General features: G+C 43.3%; 13 protein-coding genes across 13 annotated transcripts; 12 read left to right on the plus strand and 1 right to left on the minus strand.

Annotated features, from left to right (window-relative positions):
• Positions 1-641: 641 nt before the first annotated feature.
• Positions 642-1,780, plus strand: V865_005453 (uncharacterized protein; the record flags this gene model as incomplete). Its single annotated transcript, XM_066229225.1, has 2 exons — positions 642-1,128; positions 1,257-1,780. The coding sequence occupies 2 exons, from the start codon at positions 642-644 to the stop codon at positions 1,778-1,780; spliced, it is 1,011 nt and encodes a 336-aa protein (XP_066085322.1).
• A 723-nt stretch (positions 1,781-2,503) lies between these two features.
• Positions 2,504-3,708, plus strand: V865_005454 (uncharacterized protein; the record flags this gene model as incomplete). Its single annotated transcript, XM_066229226.1, has 2 exons — positions 2,504-2,846; positions 2,933-3,708. The coding sequence occupies 2 exons, from the start codon at positions 2,504-2,506 to the stop codon at positions 3,706-3,708; spliced, it is 1,119 nt and encodes a 372-aa protein (XP_066085323.1).
• Positions 3,709-4,567: 859 nt separating this feature from the next.
• Positions 4,568-5,774, plus strand: V865_005455 (uncharacterized protein; the record flags this gene model as incomplete). Its single annotated transcript, XM_066229227.1, has 3 exons — positions 4,568-5,431; positions 5,569-5,700; positions 5,769-5,774. The coding sequence occupies 3 exons, from the start codon at positions 4,568-4,570 to the stop codon at positions 5,772-5,774; spliced, it is 1,002 nt and encodes a 333-aa protein (XP_066085324.1).
• Positions 5,775-6,514: 740 nt separating this feature from the next.
• V865_005456 (uncharacterized protein) lies at positions 6,515-7,219 on the plus strand (the record flags this gene model as incomplete). The annotated part of the gene is made up of 1 exon (XM_066229228.1): positions 6,515-7,219. One exon carries the CDS (start codon positions 6,515-6,517, stop codon positions 7,217-7,219), a length of 705 nt encoding a protein of 234 aa, XP_066085325.1.
• Positions 7,220-7,994: 775 nt separating this feature from the next.
• On the minus strand, positions 7,995-8,572 carry V865_005457 (60S ribosomal protein L44; the record flags this gene model as incomplete). The annotated part of the gene is made up of 4 exons (XM_066229229.1): positions 7,995-8,123; positions 8,180-8,238; positions 8,377-8,470; positions 8,540-8,572. 4 exons carry the CDS (start codon positions 8,570-8,572, stop codon positions 7,995-7,997), a joined length of 315 nt encoding a protein of 104 aa, XP_066085326.1.
• A 913-nt stretch (positions 8,573-9,485) lies between these two features.
• Positions 9,486-10,517, plus strand: V865_005458 (40S ribosomal protein S18; the record flags this gene model as incomplete). Its single annotated transcript, XM_066229230.1, has 4 exons — positions 9,486-9,524; positions 9,806-9,939; positions 10,126-10,377; positions 10,475-10,517. 4 exons carry the CDS (start codon positions 9,486-9,488, stop codon positions 10,515-10,517), a joined length of 468 nt encoding a protein of 155 aa, XP_066085327.1.
• An 874-nt stretch (positions 10,518-11,391) lies between these two features.
• V865_005459 (uncharacterized protein) lies at positions 11,392-12,276 on the plus strand (the record flags this gene model as incomplete). Its single annotated transcript, XM_066229231.1, has 1 exon — positions 11,392-12,276. One exon carries the CDS (start codon positions 11,392-11,394, stop codon positions 12,274-12,276), a length of 885 nt encoding a protein of 294 aa, XP_066085328.1.
• Positions 12,277-13,198: 922 nt separating this feature from the next.
• V865_005460 (uncharacterized protein) lies at positions 13,199-14,173 on the plus strand (the record flags this gene model as incomplete). The annotated part of the gene is made up of 1 exon (XM_066229232.1): positions 13,199-14,173. The coding sequence occupies one exon, from the start codon at positions 13,199-13,201 to the stop codon at positions 14,171-14,173; it is 975 nt and encodes a 324-aa protein (XP_066085329.1).
• A 268-nt stretch (positions 14,174-14,441) lies between these two features.
• V865_005461 (uncharacterized protein) lies at positions 14,442-15,764 on the plus strand (the record flags this gene model as incomplete). Its single annotated transcript, XM_066229233.1, has 1 exon — positions 14,442-15,764. The coding sequence occupies one exon, from the start codon at positions 14,442-14,444 to the stop codon at positions 15,762-15,764; it is 1,323 nt and encodes a 440-aa protein (XP_066085330.1).
• A 782-nt stretch (positions 15,765-16,546) lies between these two features.
• Positions 16,547-17,094, plus strand: V865_005462 (uncharacterized protein; the record flags this gene model as incomplete). Its single annotated transcript, XM_066229234.1, has 2 exons — positions 16,547-16,802; positions 16,859-17,094. 2 exons carry the CDS (start codon positions 16,547-16,549, stop codon positions 17,092-17,094), a joined length of 492 nt encoding a protein of 163 aa, XP_066085331.1.
• A 1,591-nt stretch (positions 17,095-18,685) lies between these two features.
• On the plus strand, positions 18,686-19,189 carry V865_005463 (uncharacterized protein; the record flags this gene model as incomplete). The annotated part of the gene is made up of 1 exon (XM_066229235.1): positions 18,686-19,189. One exon carries the CDS (start codon positions 18,686-18,688, stop codon positions 19,187-19,189), a length of 504 nt encoding a protein of 167 aa, XP_066085332.1.
• Positions 19,190-19,848: 659 nt separating this feature from the next.
• On the plus strand, positions 19,849-20,691 carry V865_005464 (uncharacterized protein; the record flags this gene model as incomplete). Its single annotated transcript, XM_066229236.1, has 1 exon — positions 19,849-20,691. The coding sequence occupies one exon, from the start codon at positions 19,849-19,851 to the stop codon at positions 20,689-20,691; it is 843 nt and encodes a 280-aa protein (XP_066085333.1).
• A 212-nt stretch (positions 20,692-20,903) lies between these two features.
• V865_005465 (uncharacterized protein) lies at positions 20,904-21,926 on the plus strand (the record flags this gene model as incomplete). The annotated part of the gene is made up of 1 exon (XM_066229237.1): positions 20,904-21,926. One exon carries the CDS (start codon positions 20,904-20,906, stop codon positions 21,924-21,926), a length of 1,023 nt encoding a protein of 340 aa, XP_066085334.1.
• Positions 21,927-22,041: the final 115 nt, after the last annotated feature.

The following is a 22,041-nucleotide window of genomic DNA, read 5'->3' on the forward strand; positions in this document are numbered from 1 at the left end:
GGGAATCAGCAGGTGTATCTTTCCTAGGTGTATCTCGTATTCAGCGATATAAGAGTGGATAGAGTGAGCTTGAATTCCGACTGTTTGACAAGTGAGAAGGATGCTGTTTGCTGTTTGCTGACAGTCAAGTCGAGGTTGGAATTCTCACTTCTCTCTTCTCACTTCTCACTCAGGGTAATACAGTGGTGATATGACGTGGTGGCGTGTCATCCAAACCACGTTCCCCCTCGAATCAATCCGGATTCAGCAGATCGATTTGGCACGCTCAGGTACGGTGCTCCATCTCCGTCGTTACCGATCTATCAGGTCAAGCCGGGGCTGAAATGGGACACGAGGAGGTCCATGCGTGATAAACTGATGCTAAGCGACGTGCGAGTTGAGCTGCAAGCCCGGATGTTGTGAGTAGTGATGGTCAATTGCCGATGAACCTGGACTAATGGACAATTACCGATTAATACACTCTCAATCTGAATGTAACCAGGCTGGATCAACATCCATTACTCACTCTGTAGATCAGTAACTTACACGCTACTCGTAAATTGCCAAGGCCAACACACTTCATCACCACCTAACGACTTATAGAGCAAGGCATCACAGACTGACTACTTTCATACTTTCAATCCCAACCGAAACCACTCGACATGCCAACCATCCCATCATTCCTACGTCCAAGTTCAAAGCCCAAACATCCCCCTTCTACACCGATAACAACATACTACCTCTCTTCTCCCTCCCCCTCTCCCTTCGCGCCCCTTCGTCCGATCCCTCCTCCACAAGGTACACCACACGTCATCCCACCTCACAACTTGATATTCTCCCTTACCCACCCTCCTATCGATGCTTCCCAGCCTACCGCGTTCTTTCTACAATGTATACCTGATCCGATAGGCTTCCTATATCATTCATCAACTTTTATACATCGTCATCTGAATCTCGATGATGGACCTGGAAGCGGAATTGAGTGGAGACATCAATTGATACAATTGGCACTAGAAGATAAAGATGGTTTGGCAGCTACTTCAGGAGGTAAGATTGGAGTCAGTCTAAGATGGGTAGAGAACATTATGAACCAGGTTGAGAGAGGGGACAAGGGGATGGACGGGGCTATAAAGGAGTTTAAAGGTGTCTGTGAGTATAACTATCATCTTCCTCATATCTCACTATTCCTCTTGATATATCATACGTCGACAATCATCAATACGCTCTCTTCAACTATCTTACAAGTGGTTAATTCTTGTTCTACGTCTATACGATAGTACTACACGAACTCGTCCATACCATCCAACATGATGGTCTCTCCACCTGTCCAGGATGGTTAATAGAATCTATAGCGGATTATATCCGACTCCTAGCTCATCTCGGTCCATTACACTGGAGGAAAAGTGGGTCAGGTAAAAAGGATAAAGGTTGGGAGGAAGGTTATGATATAGGTGCGAGATTCTTGGAATGGTTGACTGGCGATCAATCTCAAGAACAAGATGAGAAATCATTACTTGGGAGTCGGATACCTGTTCAACATGCTTTACCCACGACTACGACTAAGACGGGACATGCATTACCTACTCAGTACCCTAATCTGTCCCATTCCAGCGATATACCCCAGGAAACCAACAAGGATAATGAGAAGAAGAAACATAGACCAGGGCCATATCCTGATTTGATCAAATTGATCGATATGAGATTGAAATATGAGAAATGGGATGATATCTGGTGGAACGAATTGACGGGGATGAGTCTGGGGGATTTGTGGGCGACTTATCTGAAATATTATGGGAGATAAGGGGGAACGGAAGTTGTGTTTGGTGTAGAATGGTGGTGTATAGATGAAATCAGGTTGTACTTATATGATCTTATAGCATATACATGTATCGTGCATCATACATGGAACATTGAGTTATACCACTTTATGAATTCCGTTTGGTGTGTTGCTCGGTCAGCAACAACTACTCAGTATGATCATCATCCAGACCGATTCTCTCGATGGAGATTCCCATTCCCATTCTTATTCAACTTGCGTACACCTGACTACACGACGTTCCTAGCGAAGAGATGTACACGACATTATATCCACCTGCAAAAGAGCAGCAATAAGCCCACACCGGTTGACTTCTTTATTAGTGCGCTTCCCGTCTACTGTCAACAACGACCTGACATAACAGTAGCAACGACACCATCAATGAGTCAACATCATCCCATATCGTAAATAACAATAAACGACCTTTCTGTTTCCATTGTTAGCGCTGACTGAACTCATCTTTGAGATCGCATCCCCTTTCCCAGTCTGATCATGAACAATTGGTGGATGGGTGTCAGTTTAGCCGAGATAAGCGATAACCTAAGCTAAATAAAAATGATCCGTGCGTCCTGTCTCGCCAGTTGACTGGACTCGACTGGACTGATGCGACTGAATTTGAGTAAACAATAGACATATACACGTACTGACCTCACGGTACATCACACATCACATCTCTCACATGCATGATCACTTATTCATCCACTGACAATGTCGATGACCGCACTCCCACCACCATCCCTTCCAGACGACATCCTCCAACATATCCTCACACTCATCCAATCCGACCCCTGTCCTCCCCCATCCCTTCTCAACGTACTATGCCGAACCTCCAAATCACTCTACCGCAAATTCATTCCGATCCTATACAATCATTTAGACTTATCTTATCAGAAAACAGTCGGTATATTCGAAGGATTACATCTTCCTCCTTCAGAAGTTGACAACGTTCATGTTCCAGAAAGAGAAGATCGTTCATCGATCCTCACTCAACTGACCAACAAAGACGATATAGATATCTTATCATCAAATTTCGATACCGATGATGAACAACGTAAATTACGTTTACTCTCTCATACCACCTCCCTCAAGATACATGACATATCTTCTCTCAAAATATTATCAAAATATTATCAAAAGCCTTATCGATATATCACCACCCTGACGAAGTTGCTCGATCGGATAACCCACACGGTCAGATATTCCCAAATTTGCAATCACTAGAATTCACTTCAGAATGTATATACGAACTTTCCCTTGAGACGCAAAGCAGTTCATCGAAATATCACGATATCCTATGGCCCCTCGTCACTGGTTTAAAACCTAATACTATCACTTTCAATTCACCTATATGGTCTAGTCATCCTACCATCCAAAGATTCCTTAAGGATGCCGATAAAAAATTATTAGAAAATGTGGGATTCGGGATTGTGGCTCATGGGGATATCCCCAAGGAAATCGTCTCTATCCAATATGGGATGTTTAATCTCCTAGATGATATTTGGTGGTATTACCCCCTGGAACGGGTTGTGGTGAATGGAGTGGTCGGGATGGAAATGTTACCTTCTACTAGACCGGGAGGATGTGGTGTAGAATATGAACCGCTAAAGAAGTATGAGATACATTATGCGACTAGGGAAGATCTGGACAATATAGATTGTTTAAAAGAAGGTGAAGGGGCGATGGAGGTTTTAAAGGAAAGTAGGAAGATGAGGTTGAGGACTAGGTTGAAGGATTATCATGAAGAAGAGTATGAGATGAGAGAAGAAGGGGAAGAAGATAGATTTCGGACAGAGTTTGAGATTGAAAGGTATGGACTTGGAACAAAAGGACAGGAAGTAAGATTAGGACTTGGAGACGTATTGGACAATCAGGAAGAGATAGGAAATCTGGAAAAGATGGTCAAATTTACGTGAACAAGTATAGCTGTGGCAAGGAGATAAAGATTAGTTCAGATTAGCAAGTAGGTCTGACTGATCTTCGTAACTCGCATTTGTTACTGTACACACACGCTGATGTCTCTTGCTGAACATAGTCATGGATTTACTTATGACAGATAACATGAAAATTCACGATCCGATGATGCACGTTGCCTTGAAACGCCGCTTCAGGTCCAACGCCATTCGCTACGCTTCATCGGTACGTTGAATTTACCAGAGCCCATAGCTCGGTATACTTGTTTTTCAGCACCTAATAGATGAAACGCTCGTGTACTTATTCGACAGATGAAGGGTTTTCCTTTGATAAGTTTCATTTACACCATGCCCTCTTGCACTACTGACGAGACTCCAGACATGTAACAGATACGAATCCTCCTTTGGTACAGTTTCAACATTAAAGGAATGCAGTTAGTACGTCCTTTCAATGGTATCGAGTTACAAGTTACACATGAGACAGACCGACATTTATTTATTGATTGTTGATTTTTCAACCGTGATTTAACTAAAGTATATAAGCAAGTCGTTATTCGATTATTATCGTCTAACGTCTCCTTCCCCTTTTATTTAATTTTTTATTTTTTATTTTTCAAGAGGACATAAAGAAAAGTATAACAATCTGATCTAACATAATAAACTAACTAACTAAATTTCAATGACCTTGTAAGTATAGTACAACAAACTTCCACACACTCATTCGCAACACTTTATCAATATCCAAAGAAATCAACTTCCCTCGATTTCGACTACAACGACAACACACCACCACGACCGATTGGTGATTTGATATAAGCAACAATCAAGCATAGACAGGACCGCTTACGAAGAGACCAACAAGATGATTCCTCAAATTACGCTCTTCCCTTTACTCCTCTGCCTAGTCAAAGGCAGTGTGATACCCACGGGATATTCATTACCTAATGAAGATGATGGTGGATCGTATCCTCCTCAATCATCTTCTACTTCTCAACTTTACTCAAGTTATTATACGTCTCAAGTATATTATCCTTCCACATACTCATCTTCATGTGATTGTCATCACTCAACCTCTTCCACATCATCGACTTCAAGTGGCGCACCATTGATTGCTACTTGTCTTACACCATCCGGATCATCCCCTTCATCATGTACAATCCAACCTACCACCACAAGTTCGATCTGTACTGAATCATCTACTCCTGCCCCTGCCTCACTCTCGACTTCGACATCTACTCAAACGGAGGTAGTAACTCCTACTTCATACGTTACGGTGACTAGTATAATCACAGCTACCAACTCTCTTCCGACCACCTCCGCGGAAAGTACTGGACATGGTTATGGCATTGATCCAACACCATGGTCAACTGATTCTACCACAGGTGACACTCCTACTTCAACTGGCACATCAGAATCATCCAGTACTCAGTCTACAAGCACTCCTACTACTACTCAATCCGCTTCATCAACAACCTCTCAAGCTGATGGTAATGATGGTGATGACAAACCAACAGCAGGTATATCAGTGATGTTTGAAAATTACCTCGATATAACACTATACAACGATATGGAATGTAAGACCGTACAATGGTCTGGATCAAAAGCGATTTGGTGGATGTTTGGTTTTTACCCTGGTTATTTCGAGAAGGTATTTGATGTGGTTAGACATGAGCCTGGAGAAGGTGAACAAAAGGAACAATGGGGTGAACCTACTGAAACGGTCAGAGTGAGTTAATATCTGAACCTCAACTTGAAATGGTCTGTTCCGTCGAATGATATGAAATGAAATTGGTTGGGATTGAATGGAATGGAATGGATCTTCATGACGATGCTGATCTACATTATTTGTGATTGATGATATAGTGCACGGCCAGTGTCACTGCTTCACCTACTGAAGTATACAGCATGACGGTCGATCGCACTTCCCAGCCGACTTCGACGGACGGTCCTGCCTTCTTTAGTTGTACTTCCCTCAATGCGGCTCGGGCGACTCAGGTGAGTATGAAGTCGGACAAAACGACTAAGACAGTAAACTAAGCTGATAATGATTTCTTTTTCCATAGAACTAAACGAGGTTTGTGGCCGAGGCTTTGGAAAGAACGGGGTATCGAAATATTATACCTTCCTTCGGGAACAAGGAGTAAAAGGGGTCATAAGCTACGATACTGACTTATATAACTTACATCCGAGTTTCAATTTTTGACCAGCAACTGATGATACCAGAGTGTACATAGAGGTTGGAGAGATGCACGATGGCACTATGTTAACTGAAAATACTGTTAGGGCTCTAAAGATATGACATGCGTACATGCCCGTTATCGTCCTTCTCTTGGTAACATGATACTCAGACTATGTCAGAGCTTCACGGTAGTTGCTCCGCACTTTCTCCACTGAAGAAAATGAAGTCTTGAAGCACAGTGGGCGGAGTAAGCTCTTTGCCTTTGTGACATGATACAGTCGTTGCCGTCATCTCACCTTTATTCTTACTTTATGCTCCAGCACAGCAACAGCAGTATGAACAGGCCTTCTGCTTTTGTCTTCTGACCGAGCGCAATCTCACTTTTACTTCGTCCTTTGATTCTGTGGTTCTTTAACGAAGACCAAGATATAAGGAGCGAAAACTTCACACAGCCCAGATACGAAGAGCGATATAAGTTATGCTCAGCTACAACCTGTGAGCTTCGGTCACTTATAGCAGAGAGTAGTTTTTGGTGATATATATAAGCACTGATCTCGGTAAAAAGATCACAATCTGATTCTCATATCTCATATCAACTCGAAGTACTAGGTTCTATAGCATAGGATCAACATGAGCACCAATCCAATCCAATCTACCATCCATCTCTCCACTTGTTCACCCTCAGAGAGAACGTTCTCTCTCGTCCATCCTGATCCTAATCGATCCATGATGGCTATCAGACTCCAACCTAAACACCTCGACTCTGAGGGTAATTGTACACGAATTACTATATCTGATATCCCATCTTTAGATGGTCATACCCTAACTCCTCAGGAGGGCGATATACCATATGAGAGATATGTCTTATCGATGAATAAGGAATTACCCTCGACTACATTCAGTAAGGAATGTACCAACGTCCCTAGAGGATTGACTCAAGATCATGCGAAATGTTTAACTCAAGCTGAACAGACAAAAGATAATGCTGAAATATCAAGATGTTTACAAGATGGTGCAGAAGCCATTCAAGAGGCTTTATCTGAATTTCCAGAATTCATCACTTCGAGATTCGAAGAATTCGTAGACGCTCAAGGACATTTGATTAAAAATATCCAAAATACCACTTGGTCAACCATTAATGGATCTACCAGGCTTACTGTACAGGAAAAGAAAGATCTGGTAGATAGATTTACAAAAGCTTTATATGCAGATTACGAATCGGTATTGTACCAAGATGGCAGATCAGTGTATAGTTTGGCACATGACTTGGAGAAGAATGCAGACAGGAAACAAGGATGGTTGAAGGAAAGAAGAAAATATAACAATGGTATGTAGAAAGCCAACTCGAAAAGTCAGAGTGAAAGCAAAGTATCGAAAAGTATTTTACAGTTGGATGATAAAGTGAAAGAACTATGGGGTCTATATCAATCTATACCCACTAACAAATCACAATGGGCACAATTGATTGATTAATCGAAATCTTGGACTGGATGGGATTTGAGTACTTTCGAAGAACTGCCGCATCCTCGTAAGCACTTCACTTTTCACTCAATATTAGCTATAAGTTGGATGAGTTACCAGCTAATGAGAATTGATGTACGTATCATGTTTTATAGCCACTACATTGCCCTCGCATAGTGGTCCTAGAAAATTGAAGTTTGGCTTCGCACATGATCCTTCTCTGGCTGACGAGGAGTCAGTTTGAGCAAAAATAATGCAATGTGCTTGCTTATATATTGTGGGTCCAGTCAGATTCGAATAAGACTTATGCGGAGATGAGGAAAGGATGCCAGCTGAATGATATGTTCCGTTGAATTGAAAAGAGGCTATATGAAAGTCACATTGATCCGATAAATATGGATCGGTGACAAGTTATGTCACTGTATATCGTGTCAGTACCTAACCCACAAGCATGCAGTCTCTCTGCTTCGGTCGATCCGATATATTCAGGATCGTACCGGCAAGTGTTCGGGCCATAATCATACATCATCAACATCCCTAAGCTATTTCACCTCATATCTATTTATTTTAATCCAATTCCAACAAACCACGGTATTTGATACTCTGTTGAAAGATGAAAAAAAAAAATGGTATAGAAGATAGAAGAAGCTTAGAAAGAGATGGCGGCACCTCTTTGTTTCTTGTCACCACCGAGCTCGAAGTGCTTGCATCGCTTGAGAGAAAGTTGGTGCTTGGTCTTACAGGCGGTACATTCGAGTCGGAGTACGACTTTCTTGGTCTGCAAAGAAAAGCAATGAGCGATGATCATAAACCATAGAGACCATGACCACTCACGGTCTTGGCTTTCTTGTGGAAAACGGGTTTGGTTTGACCACCGTAACCGGATTGTTTTCCTGTGAACGTAACAGTAGGTCAGTGAATTTCCTCGATACGAGAAATTCAGATACTGGGTGACAGATCACATAACGACCATTGGCTATCCGTCTACTCCCAAATCTCTTTCCCCTTTGATTATGGAGACTATCACTCACGGTCGTATCGTCGCTTTCCTTGGGCAGCAAGAGAATCTTTACCCTTCTTGTATTGGGTCACCTTGTGAGGGGTGTGCTTCTTGCAGGTTTTACCCTTGCAGTCTACAACATGGTAGTGATCAGTATACGACTACAAGACAAACATGTGATAAGGTCTACTTACAGGTTCGACGAGTCCTGTTGACGAGTTGAACATTCAACGGTCAGCATATCCATACACCTTTATACCTTTATACCAGATCGTCCCTCTCTCTAGGATATTCTCCATCCGTCGTCCTAATTTGATTATTCCTCCTCCATCCATGCAACAAGTCTTTCCATCTTCCACCACTGATCAGAACTATGAAGAAGGGGACAATACGTACTTAGGACTGCAAAAAAAACATTTCATCAGCACCTTATCACGATCGCAACATAACAATAAGTGATATCGAGACTTACATGTTGACCCTACAGATTATCCAAGCAAAGCAAAAGCAAACGATACATCAGCATTCCATCCTTTCCATCCATTCTTATCCTCATCTGATACACCTTCAATGTCGATTATACTCACATTGTTGCCGATTTTGTCGATGTTGATGGATGAAGAAGGTGTAGTGGTATGAACTTGAATCAAGTTGAAAATCGCACAGTACAACACAGTATGGTGTGAGTGAGTGAGTATGGTGCAACTGTGAGTGGTGGTGTTGGAAAAGCGGAGGTTAGCGATTTTTGGTGAACAAAGTCGAAAAACACGAAACTCCGCGAAACTCCGTCCACTATGTGGCACCACCTGTATGAAAGTGGACCCTACCGCTTTTTGTATGGTGAGTGGTGATTGGTAGAGAGAATTATGCAGTTGGGGTTTGTCGTCTGTCGTTTGCCATCACTCTGTTGCAGTTCATCATCGACTTAGTTGTTGAAATCCATTAAAACCTTCTTTCCAACCTTCAAGTCTCATAGACATCTTAAAAAAGCGAGTGAGTGTCACCAGCATCCATCAAACGTAGAGCGGCCATGGAACAAACATCCAGTAGACACGACTTCCATAGGTGCTAATCTTTTGATTGTCCACTTCAGATCGCTTACCCTTTCATTTTTACCAACAAAAAGAAAGATTCGTCAAGATGTCGTTCGCTCCCCTCGAGGCTCATCAACAATTCCAAGTGGGTATCTGTTTGTTGTTGATGATGGCGGTTGTATGAGATGGGTGCAGGAAGGGAATCAATGGAGAAGACAGACGTCTATGGAGTAGAAGATTTTCACGATGTGTAGGGGATAGAAGGATGAGATCGAAGATGATACCCGTGGGATTCGTCAGGTTGTGGAATGATTGAGGAACAACTATCACTTGGTATTTCGGCAAGGATGGGATAAAAGGGATGGGGATGTGCGAAAAGACGTATGTTTATGAAGATGCTAATTCCTATCTCTTCTCCCCACTCAGCACATTCTCCGTCTCTTGAACACCAACGTTGCTGGTCAAGGTAAGATCATGTACGCTCTTACCGAGATCAAGGGTGTTGGTCGACGATACGCCAACTTGATCTGCAAGAAGGCCGATGTCGATCTTAACAAGCGGTGAGTTTTGTGTTTTATTGGCAAATACCTTCATAATCCGTACCAGGCATATATCATCAGACATGGTCGGCTTCTCAAGGCATTCACATCTCTCACTGGTTTTCATCCCAAACACAGGATATATTCCCCTGTATGAATGTCAGATATCATTAGCCACAATGCTGACTTGTAACATTCACCACTTAGAGCCGGTGAATTGAACTCTGATGAACTCGAACGAATCGTCACCATCATGCAAAACCCCGCTCAATTCAAGGTCCCCAACTGGTTCTTGAACAGACAAAGAGATATCGTCGACGGCAAGAACTCTCACGTTCTCTCCAACGTTATCGACCAAAGACTCAGAGAAGATCTCGAACGATTGAAGAAGATCAGATCCCACAGAGGTCTTAGACACCACTGGGGTCTCAGAGTTAGAGGTCAACACACCAAGACCACGTGAGTGTCCTCTCCTTCCACACCAACCTTTCACACTATCCATACAGTCAGTCTCGATTTGGCGCTGACCATCTTGTCTATCTGCTCTACTATCTAGCGGTCGACGAGTCGGTAAGACCGTTGTCGGCAAGAAGAAGTAATCTACTCTACTTTGATGTACAGCTAGTGGTCAATCTGGGGGAAATTCATGCATCGATTTACTCTTTCTTTGGTTCTATCATCTACATAAAGGGGATGCAATTTTCTTTTCTCATATTCCTCATCGATCCGTACATGCGTACTGACCGGGTCACTATACTCTGATTATGATCAAGGTATACAGCCATCGGCCTTTTGCGTCATGACGAAATCGATGGAAAGACTTGCTAACAACGGGGCACAGGAAAGGTCTGGACATCGAACGTTGGCTATATTCATCATTCCATATGAGATCCGACCGATACTTACGCTCCTTCCTTTATCGTCCGTAAACCACTGGCTCAACTACTGAACACCTGTCGAGTCAACGATGTGAGCTTTTTCGAATCATCCCCTTCTAATGATCCTATCTTCAAGAAGAAGACACAGCATTCAACGTATTTACAACTCTCAAGCGCAAGACAACCTTCATCGTTATCTACCCGATTGTCGCGGGCAGAACCATATACATACAGTCGAATGACGTATAACCGCCGGTCTGAAGTTCCATTGGTGTTGGTGGACATCATCCGATTACACCATCAGGCGATATGTGATGTTTGGAGAAGCAAGATGAACCAGGATGGAGAGCTGAAAATCCGACTTGTATCCTTTCTTTTCTGGATGTAGTACTGTGAGAGTGTGGAGCTCTAGATGAGATATTGGTGTAATGAAGTTGTTTTAGAAACTGATACCTCACTATTCACTATTAGACATATATTTCTTGGATATCAACTGTGCGACCTGTTATGAGCCGGTACTGTATCAAATCCTTCAGACTGACTAAATACATGTTAATACCGTATCTCCCGATTTTCTACTTTTACGAACGTCAATATGAGCGAGTCAGATTCGAATTACCATTACTTGTTATCTGCCTATGCACCTTTACCAAATGATGGACAACAAGATAATCCACAGGGACAAGGTGACGTTAACTCACATGCCAGTACGAATGATCGAGATACTCAAACCAATAGGAAATCAAGCGGTAGTAGTAACAGTGCTACTCGTAGTGCTAGTGGTAGAAGATCTCGTAAGGTCAACAGCTCCGATTTCATCAGGAAAGCAGATTCGTTCAGTACTAGGAGAAATGTGAATAATTATCATTATGTAGATGGCAAGAAGGTTTTCGGATCTATCAATACTGCCACTAGCGTCGCGAACAGACCTAGATCGAGGACTTTACCTTCCAATTTAAGTTCTACTTCGGCAACTGCTGATACAGAGCCTGTGAAAGAGGCGATGATGACTTATCATGATCAAAGAACTGGTATGCCTACGCCTATGCCTATGCCTATGCCTATGCTCCAAGATGGAAATAATGTTACGACGGGATTTTACGCTGAACCGCAAGATGTGTATTTGAATAGGTCATTATCCGATCAAGGTCTTGATATGACTATGACTGGCATCGATCATCTTTCACTGACTGGTGTTAATCACCAACAAGACCACAACAATTACGATTGGTTATTTTCTGATCTTGCAGAACAACCTGGTACGAACCCAGTTGAGATTGCATATCGACCTCAGATGTCGGGATACTTACCTTCATCCTCTTCCGCTGCTGGACCTTATACTGCCCTGCCTGAAGGATATTACAATGATACCACCACCAGAAACCAATTCCAAGCTTATTCTCAAGGATTTGCGATGCTGGATATCTTCCGCAAGCAATCCGATCTCATCCTCCAGGTCAATTCGATAAGAGAAGCATGATATGTGAGATTACTTTCAAGTATTACGATCCGTCTATTCCGCTCTATAGTCAAACTGGTGACAACACGACTCAGACCACTTTCATCAATAACCCTGGTGATAGAGGAAGGGACATGGAGGGTGCCGTCAACAGTTGGGTCGATAGCGAGGTTGTTAAACGACAACAATTACGAAGACGACAGTCTTAAAGTATGGTCTATATGTGTGCAGTATTCGTTTCTAGGACCGTGTACAGTACTGTGGAATATTGTCTTGATGTGAGCATGAGTGGTTGTTCATGAATTTGGCTATACTTCATTCGAAATAGAATTACTTTTCTGTAGAATTAGTCGATCCTAACAGGAATTAAAGGGAGCAATGTAGATATGTGATTCCGTTACTGAGTAGTTTTAGACAAAGTCATACTGATTGCTATTTCGTCACCAGATTCATCTCACTACCAACTATACTCCTTGACCCCTTGTTCAGCAAAGAGCATGGGACGTACATATACGGTGTTATGTATTGTTGAGAACGATGATGAACCTTTATAGTTATCCCTTTTCCGAAACTGGAGCCGGCCAACAATTTGCAGGAGAGGTAAAGGCATTTTTCCACTCACAAAGGAGAGATGACGATAAGGTATTGGCCGAAGCAAACATCTAGACCCGACCGGTTGACTTTCCTTTTCGCTGACTTGGTTCTTTTGAAGTTGCGTGAGAATTCACTTCGCTAGTAGGACCGTTGATGACCATCCTTTCAGTATGCTCCGCACTATGAGAAGCCCGTTGCACTGCTCTGTTCTGAATATACTTCTTCAAGAGAATGATATAAAGGGTCAGGGTGATCGCTATATCCTGGGTATAACATAGATAGCCTGCGGAACAAGTGATTCGAAGAAGCAGTTCATCGATTGAAGGGTTCGACAAGATACGTTTTTACGATGGAAGGGAACAATAATGATAATGGTAATCATCACCCATATGATCCTTTGAATCCTTACGGACTTGTCCCTCAGCAACAAGAGCCATCTGCAGATGTCACCAATATGAGGACTAACAGGTCAATCTATCAAAGAAAAAGTCATAATGAAGAAAGTTATCAAACGCCTGCAATATCTTTCACCAGCGCTGGCACTGGCTCTGGACCCGGAAGAGTAGGAGATAAGAAATATCATCGAAGATTGAATAATTCTGAATTGATACGGGGCGTTCACTCAAGAAGCAAGAATTACCATTATGTCAATGGAAAGAGAGTTGCTGGAGCTATTACGAGTACGATCGCTCAGGATAGAACTAGATCACAATCAAGCACTGACGTTACTCAGCCTTCTTTGGTGATTGAGAGGAGGGCTCCAAGAGCAGGAATGACGATCATTCATCATAATATCGATACGGATACTGCCAGTGTTGACACTGACAGTCAAGAACCCATTCAAACCGATCTCACTCAAACACGTGGTAACTTGGGACAACAAGGATATGCAGATACAACGTATTCACAAGACCGATCGGTTTACGGTCCAAGAGCTTATGGCAATGCAGCTGAAGATGAAGGGATTGATCTCCAGGGATTGGAATGGGCCAACAGAGCCTTGTTCAGCGATCGGGCGCTTAATACAGTCACGACGGGAATCGAGACTTTAGGATTAACCTCCTCCCAAGATCATGGTCATGGCGACAATCTCGGTTGGATGATGGGCGATACTCAAAATCAAGATAATTCTTCACAATGGTACGGACTTTATTATCCGGCTGTACCTGGACCAGCGCCCGGGCCCGACGATGAGATATGCGAGATCACTTTCAGCTATACTTCCACTGGTTCGAATGCCGCCAAGCGGGTTAAAACTTTCTCTGGTATCTCTGGTAAAACAGGGAAAGAGATCGAAAAGGCCGTAGAACAGTGGTCAGTATGATTTTGTAACATTTAAGGTTACTGCTAAATGGAATGATGATGATGAATGAATGTCCGTGCGCATGTAGGTATATGTGTGTGTGTGTTTGATTACGATCACTGTCCAGTCATTGCTCAACCCAATTTTACAATATAAAATCCGAAAGTGCTATTCTTTTTCCTTCTTCTCCTTCTGATATCCAACGTTCATAACTAGAATGTCCACATACATATCGGATATACCAGCTCACTCACCAACACCTCCGCTTTCATCCAAGGTCACTCCGACCATGTCGTCATCATCATCTTCACCGCAACCACCTTGCTTATCACCCCTCGGTCTTGACCGCTTTCCTCCGGAACTACGAATCATCATCTTTGACTATATCCAACATGCAGGTCCATCCGCACTATTCAATCTCATCTTAACCTGCCAAGAGATGTACGATCGTTTCACCCCCATGTTATATACCAGAATCACCGTCGACCAAAACAACGCTTTAAAGTTGTTTCACGGTATCATTCCTCATGAAGATCGACACAAACTTATCGTTCCTTCCTTGCTTTCCCTGGAAGATCAATCACCAGGAATCGACTTCGCAATAGCCCATCCCGATGTGGTTGACCGACATGTTCGTAAAGTGACTTTACTTGAAAATTGCCGAACTTTGATAATTGGAGATCATCAGTCATTACAAATCATCTCGTCAGCTCTGCGACAGACCCCTTGTACCCCTTTTCTACCGGGTCCATCTGCAGGATATTCGTCTATGGTATCAAATAACGAGAATGAGGAGGAACATGAGGAGGGAGATCCTAGTGACGATGACGAAGATAGTGAAAGTAGTGAGAGTGAGATTGAGAATGATGAGGATGGATATGAAGATGGAGGATTTGGTACAAATCGAAATAGCACATCTGCGTTATTTTCAAATCTGATTTCGGTATGTTTCGAGAACACCTCATTATTCGATTCACATAGGGAACGCCATATCGACGGAGCGATGAACGACCTTTTCATTGGCGTAAAGCCTCAGAATGTCTGTGCCACCTACGATACCTCGAAGAAGGGTTACATGACCTCTATCTTGCAAGATATACGAGATCGGTGGACCCTAAAATCTTTCACCTGGCATGAAGTTACCAGTCCCGACTTTAGTCTATTCAATCCAGCCAAATACCTGAATTATCATATATCCTCTGTCAATACCTGTGCCGTCCCCAATCACCAAACCGGAACGATGGACCCCTCGACCGCCACAGTGGAACAGGGTCTTACTAGCGAGTGCACATGTCCAATTACCCTTCACCATATGACCGATTTTGTCTATCGCATCGGACCTTTGAGGGAACCACCAACGAATTTCGATAAATCCCAAAAGGCAAAATGCAACTACGTCGGATTATATAATATCCCTGAACATTATTCTTCCAATCATTGGTCAGAACTCGAGAAAGAGCTTAAAAGCAAGATTAAGAATCAACCCCTCAGTTCGGGTAGGGTATGGTCGAGGAATGAAAAGGAAAGGATGAAGCGATGGAAAGAGGAGTTCGGGTCGTTTTTAGTGGATGCGAAGAAGTGGATTGATTGTCCTTGTTGTGGCAGATTCTAGGCGTTAAGCGTAAGTTGCAAAAACAAATATGTATGCATACAGTCTGTGAAGGATTACTGACCGAGCTTGAATATCCTCCTCTCCAGCCCAAGCTCGATTCCAATCATACGATGAGAGTGGAAGAGCCATTGAAAATAACCCAAGTTCCGGAGACTAAAGCCCCCTTCTTTCTGATACAATCCACGTATGGGTCCCTTCATCGGTCCATTGACCAATCTTCCTGCCATCGCTTTCCCCTTACAAAAATGTGTATATGTTAGCATTTATTGTATGATTGTGATTAACATATTCGTCTCATGTATCCGAAACTTCTGTACAGCGAACATGTATTTATATGTGAACCGTGTATCTATGTCCTTACCTTACTCCTGGTGATACCAAATCAGAGCAGGTCAAATCAAGTGTTGCAAAGATGCGAGCTCAGCGTCATTGCAGGTTGCCCACTGGTCAGAAGGCCAACAGATGCTTACTTGGTTGACTTGGACGTAAGTGAGTGGAAACCTGAAACAAGATAGTAGAAGGGAATGAGCTTGTGAAGCAGTACACCTCGTATCAAAAGAGGATGTTCGACTCGAAAGGACTGACCGAGTCATAATTCAGATATAAACACAACGGTTGACCAAATCATCCTGTCGCCACCGTTGGTCTCTGGTGTACAGCGCCAAGACTGATTTTACAATACAAGTCATCTTACATCACAATCCATATTCAATATCCTTTCCTTGATACTGCTCTCTTACACATTTGACACTGTAGAAACGCCATATTGACCAATATTAATAATGTCCAGATCCACCAAATCTACCGAAACTCTCCTTTCGGACATCGACAGCCTATTCGACCGCGAATTCGAGAACCCCTCAGAGGCTTACAAAGCATATAACGCTTTATGGAAGATCAATCGTTCCCTATTCCCAGACAACAAAGCATCTCGAAGTGCCAATAGTACGATTGGTACATGGGACGAATCTGAGCTATCGGAAAGATTCAAATCGGATCTTGCCACCTTGGAATCGATGGTATCTCGATTGAAGCCCAGTATTCAGACGTCAAACCGATGAAAACAAGACTGATCAGTAGTGTACTTAGTAAAGGGTTGATCAAGATGGATAAGAAAGTCAGGAAGGAGAACGGGAAGAATGCTAAATTATGGGAAGAGATATGTAAAGATCCTAGAATACAGAGAACGTTAAGCGAGATGGAAAGCCGTAAGACCAAAGATGCTGGTTCTGATAAAGATTCTCGTGAAGATAGTGGATATCATACTGGAAGAAGCACGAGTGGGAGTGATTCTGGTAGTGAAGGGTCGGACAGTGATGGCTCGTGGTGAAGGAGGATGAGATAAAAGAGGAATGTCCGTTGTGATGTATGTGCATGTGTTGGCGGTACATGCAAGCTGTCAAGAGTGATTTTACTGTATACTATGAGGTATTGTTCGTCGTTATGATGATTTAGCACCGCGATCCGAGATACACACCTCACCATAAGATGAAAGGCTTTCTCGATATCATGGACTTCATGTTGGCCCCATGACGACACACTGTAGGAAGAGTTGCAGTAGTAGTTGAGCATATCCTTTATCTTATACGTGTCTTGTACCGGATGAAAAGAGCCATCCAGTCTTGTCACAAAGGTGCGGCAAAGGATCGCTCATCCCATATGTCATCAAAAGCTTCAGATGCTTTCGTCGACCTCAACTTCTACTACATATAGGAAGCATATAGATTAAAAAGCATGACACTATCTCCATTCGCCATTGTCCCACCTCTGACCAGATGCCCGATCCCCCTCTTACCTTACACCACAACACATCGATAGTATCTCTCGATCGCCGAATATCAAGTCTAATCCATCCTGGTCCGGCCCACAATGTCTTCAAGTCAACAGACTGCCACCCAGCCATCTTTCGGTGACACCTTAAACAACGTCTCACAGACGATGAACAATGATAATATCTCGGAGGTCCTGTGTACCGCCTATACTATGAGCAGTCTCCGGCATAAGCTAAAGACGAATGATGAGACCACAGCTCCGCAAAAAGACGATTTTGGCAAGTGGGATGAATCGGAATTTTCGGAAGAGTACAAAACCCAAATTGATCTTCTTAACACACAGATGGACAATGTTATTTCCCATTATAGCAAGATGAGATTCAGAAAGAATTTCGATCCAGGTTATCTTAGTCTTCGGTTGACTCTCAAGTGTATGGTCCCGATCGTAGAGGCGGCGGCTACACTGGTCAAAGAAGCTCAAGAATCTTTTGAAGAATCTTTGCGAGTGGCCGAAGAGTCAGACTATGATGCGGTCCTTTCTGAGCGTTTTTTGCTCTCGAAGCCAGATGACAGATGGTCATAACAAGTACATCGTATAGTCTAGTATGGTCATGAGGTATGATTGTACCTCTTTCTGATGTATGAAGCATATGGTTCGCGTGAACATGCAGTGTGAATTTCCAAAGACGTGAAGGGATGTTGTTTTCAGACTTATCTGTTGGATGGCATGAGTAGAGTATGGTTATATGCATGTTTTCGGTGATTCGGGATCGGCTTCGGATAACTCAGGATTAGACCGAGCTGATAAGGCGGTGTGTGCGTAACGGGGATCAACTGATCAAGTCATTCATTAAAAACTACTACTACTGTTGCTCATCGTCATATCGATCCATCTCATCATTATACAGTGACAAGCTACACCTACTGTCATCTTCCCCGTCAGGTCGCCAACAAGCGTTCATACATGATGTCGGAGCTCAAATGTTTTGACTCATCCAATTCCGAAACGATCTGTTCCTCACCCCCCTTCCCGCTCGATGGACTACCTCCCGATCTATCGCTCCAGCTGATGAAATACCTCTCATACAGGTATGCTCATCATAGTGCAGGGGATTAGAAAGACCATGGGATTGTACGTTCTTCTGGAAGATGAAGGATTTGGTTGCTGGTTGGAAGTTAGAAAGCTTTACTTGGCATAGTACACAGAGTCTTATCGATCCTGGAAGATCAGGTGGACTATACTTGTCGGACGAGACTAGAGCAGTCAAGCCTTTCTTTCCTCCCAATATACCTAGAATCCGAGCTTTCAATCATCATTCCTTGACTGACCAATGTGGTGGATCTGGAGAGTCGGGTGAATGTAAGAAAGCTCTGAGAGATATATTGATCCATCTCACTTTGGAAGATTGGTCGGACGAGGTTAGGAATGAGAAAAGAAAGGTGGATTTAACAGGTTATCCATGTCTAGAAAAGATTGGTACAGATGATGTTTTAGGAGCAGTGATGAAAAGTCAACAATATTTGGAAAAAGAGGAAGCTGAGGTTGAAAGGACTGGGAAGGACTGGGAAGGTAGGAGGGAATGGATAGAAAGTAATTTTAGGATAATGGATATTGATGAAGCTGAAAGGTGTGTATGCTGTGGGAAGAAGTGAAAAGCATCGACCGGATGAAATTTTGGTGCTCTAGTTGGAAATCACCAACGACAACGTGTGAACGATGGTATATCGGGTCTGATCGGCCCTCGCACAACTTCGATACTTCTATCCCCTATTCACCCATCTTCACATCTGCGGTCTTTTCGCCGAATGCCTAATCATCATCTATTAAGATTCGATACTTTTCCAACTACCACAAAAATCATACCTTTCCCCCACTTTGCCCTAGATCCCTCTCAAACTGTGATACACGTCTCGGAGGTATTGTGATATAGATCGAATGCGTGTATTTTCCATCCACAAGTAAACTTGATGTGAAAGCGTGCTGAACATGAGGTTTCGGGATGTTGTCATCCTTATCACTTCACTGATGGAAATCACAGTCCTTTCGCTTGTCGAGCGAATGATACTAACAACACTAATCAATCAATCAACTAGTCAAATCCCCCACTTCCGATCATTGATCAGAAAACGACTTGAACAAGAGGCAACATGGATCAATACTTTGATCACCTCGACAAAGATAGGTGCGAGTATCCCACCCTACATATATATACACACCTCTAACCGTTATCTTTTCCCCTCTTCTCTACTCATCCATCCATTTTCCATTTTCTACATACACACCTACCAATTACTTTTCCCACTCACTCACCATGACCCAGAACTTTGGCGATCTTTTCAAGTGGGTGACGTCTGTTGAAGGAACCCATTCTCACCCTCGTCCTGCTTATCACTCTGACTCTTACGACGACTCACAATCCGATCTCGTCGAGAAAGACATATCTCTTTTCCAGCCCATCATTCGACCTGTCGCCGCTCCACCTATTACTCTCAAGTGCCTCGATCAATACTCGCAGCTCCTCGAATTACCCAAAGAAGCGCGAGCAAGAATCTTTCAGTTTCAAAGTCACATCGACGAGCTGAAGATCGACCGAATTACCGCACTCAATATCTTTGCCAACATGAAGCAACCTTTCTCCGCTTCTTACAAATCAGATGTATCGTTGTTCAACAAGGTCGAGAAACTCTTTATCGAAGATATGGAAGGTGCTCAAGCTCTTGCACAAGCTTTAGAAGATCACCGTCTCTCCAACAACGTATCCGGATTTATCCAACCCCCCCAGGACCCTACAGTCGATATCTTCAAGAATGTAAAAACCATCTCTCTCGGATCCAAGTTCCTCGAACGGCTCGTGAACTCCTACTCCACCGGGAATCTCAGACGCAAGAAGATCATGGAGACTATCGGACATACCCTCCAACCCATTCATATCTGCTTGGCCAAACCCCTCATCGATCCTATGACTCAAGATGGTTTATGGGATATGTACCTATTCCAGAAGCTCTCTCCTCTCATGAACAGTGGATGCTTACTTTCATTCACCTCTCATGGATTCTGGTGTTACAACGATGGTTGTTTCCCTTCTTCTCTCGACCACTTCAATATCGTCTTCTCCGACTCAATCAATCGATCAATCAAGGAATTCATCATTTAACAAGCAATCCCCCACTTTCGTTTGATCGGTCAAGAACGACTTTTACACGAGGCAAGATGAGAAAGAAACTCTGATCGCTCCGACAGGTTGATAGCACTCTCAGTCACTTCGTCTGATATCTTCTCTTCTCATGTTGATTGATCTCTTCCTCTTCTTTCCATTTTTCATCTCCAGCTTACGTCTTTATCAATTAAACTCTTTGATCGAACATCATGACCAACAACCTCCCGGATTTTAATGAGAAGGTCGTCACTCCTCAAATGGCAACGGCGTATATCGACCAACCTTCGCACATCTTAGAGCTGCCCAAAGAAGTACCAGCCGTCAAGATGGTTCAGCTCCAATCCCGTGCCAAGAAGCTCACGATCAACCGAACCACCGCGCCCAACGTATTCTCCAACATTGATTCAAGACCTCGTCCCCTCCGCGACTGGGATGTACAAATGCTCAATGAGGTTGAGAACCTCTTCATCGATGATGTGGAAGGTGCCGAGACCCTCGCAACATCTTTAGATCGATACTACCTCCGCAAACACCTCAAAGATGGCTCAGAGGTATGCGGTCATTCTCCAACCCAAATCCTCAAGAATGTCCAGACCATCTCTTTCGGATCACCATTAATTGATTCACTTATCGTCTTGGAGTCAGACAATCTCGAGCTTCTCAAGATACATAAGATCCTGGAGACTCTTGGATGTATGCTTAGACCAGCGCATATCTGCTTATCAAAGCCTTCGATCGACCCCGAGAAGCTTGAAGATGATTTTTCTCTCTGGGATATCGAACTTACAGATAAGATGTCGGCCATCCTGAGTATTCCGTCTCTCAAATCCTATACCGCTCATGATTTCCTCCTATATGACCGCCTTTACTGCCAGAACCTCCCTACCTCACTCCAAACTATCAACACCATCTTCTCCGACTGTCCCTTGACAAGATGCGATAATGAATATTGCTATTGCTACGCAAATCTTAGAGACGCACTTGACTATATCATGGTGATGGATCAAGGCGAGGTCGATGAACCTGTAAGGGAGAAGCGACTCAACTTGATCAATCTTCCCCACGTATCATCCAGCATGCTCAATCTCCAAGTGTTGTTCAACATGGATCTCGGGTCGGACGGTATCTCGAAGGCTGGGGGTGTAAGAAGAAGTGAAAATTGGTTTAGAAGCCAGTTCAAGGTTCTCAGGAAAGAAGATGCGGAACCTTGCGTCTGCTGTGGCAGGTTCTGAACTGGACAATTCTATTCAAGTAAGTCTGAATGGACCTCTTCAAGATGCTCAGAATCGCTTTAGAAAACGGCAAACTCGTTGTTTCTGCAGATTCGCGATGCTCATATCCCAAGTA

Source organism: Kwoniella europaea, chromosome 1 (genome assembly GCF_036810445.1).
Source record: "Kwoniella europaea PYCC6329 chromosome 1, complete sequence".
In the NCBI taxonomy this organism is placed as follows: Eukaryota; Fungi; Basidiomycota; class Tremellomycetes; order Tremellales; family Cryptococcaceae; genus Kwoniella; species Kwoniella europaea.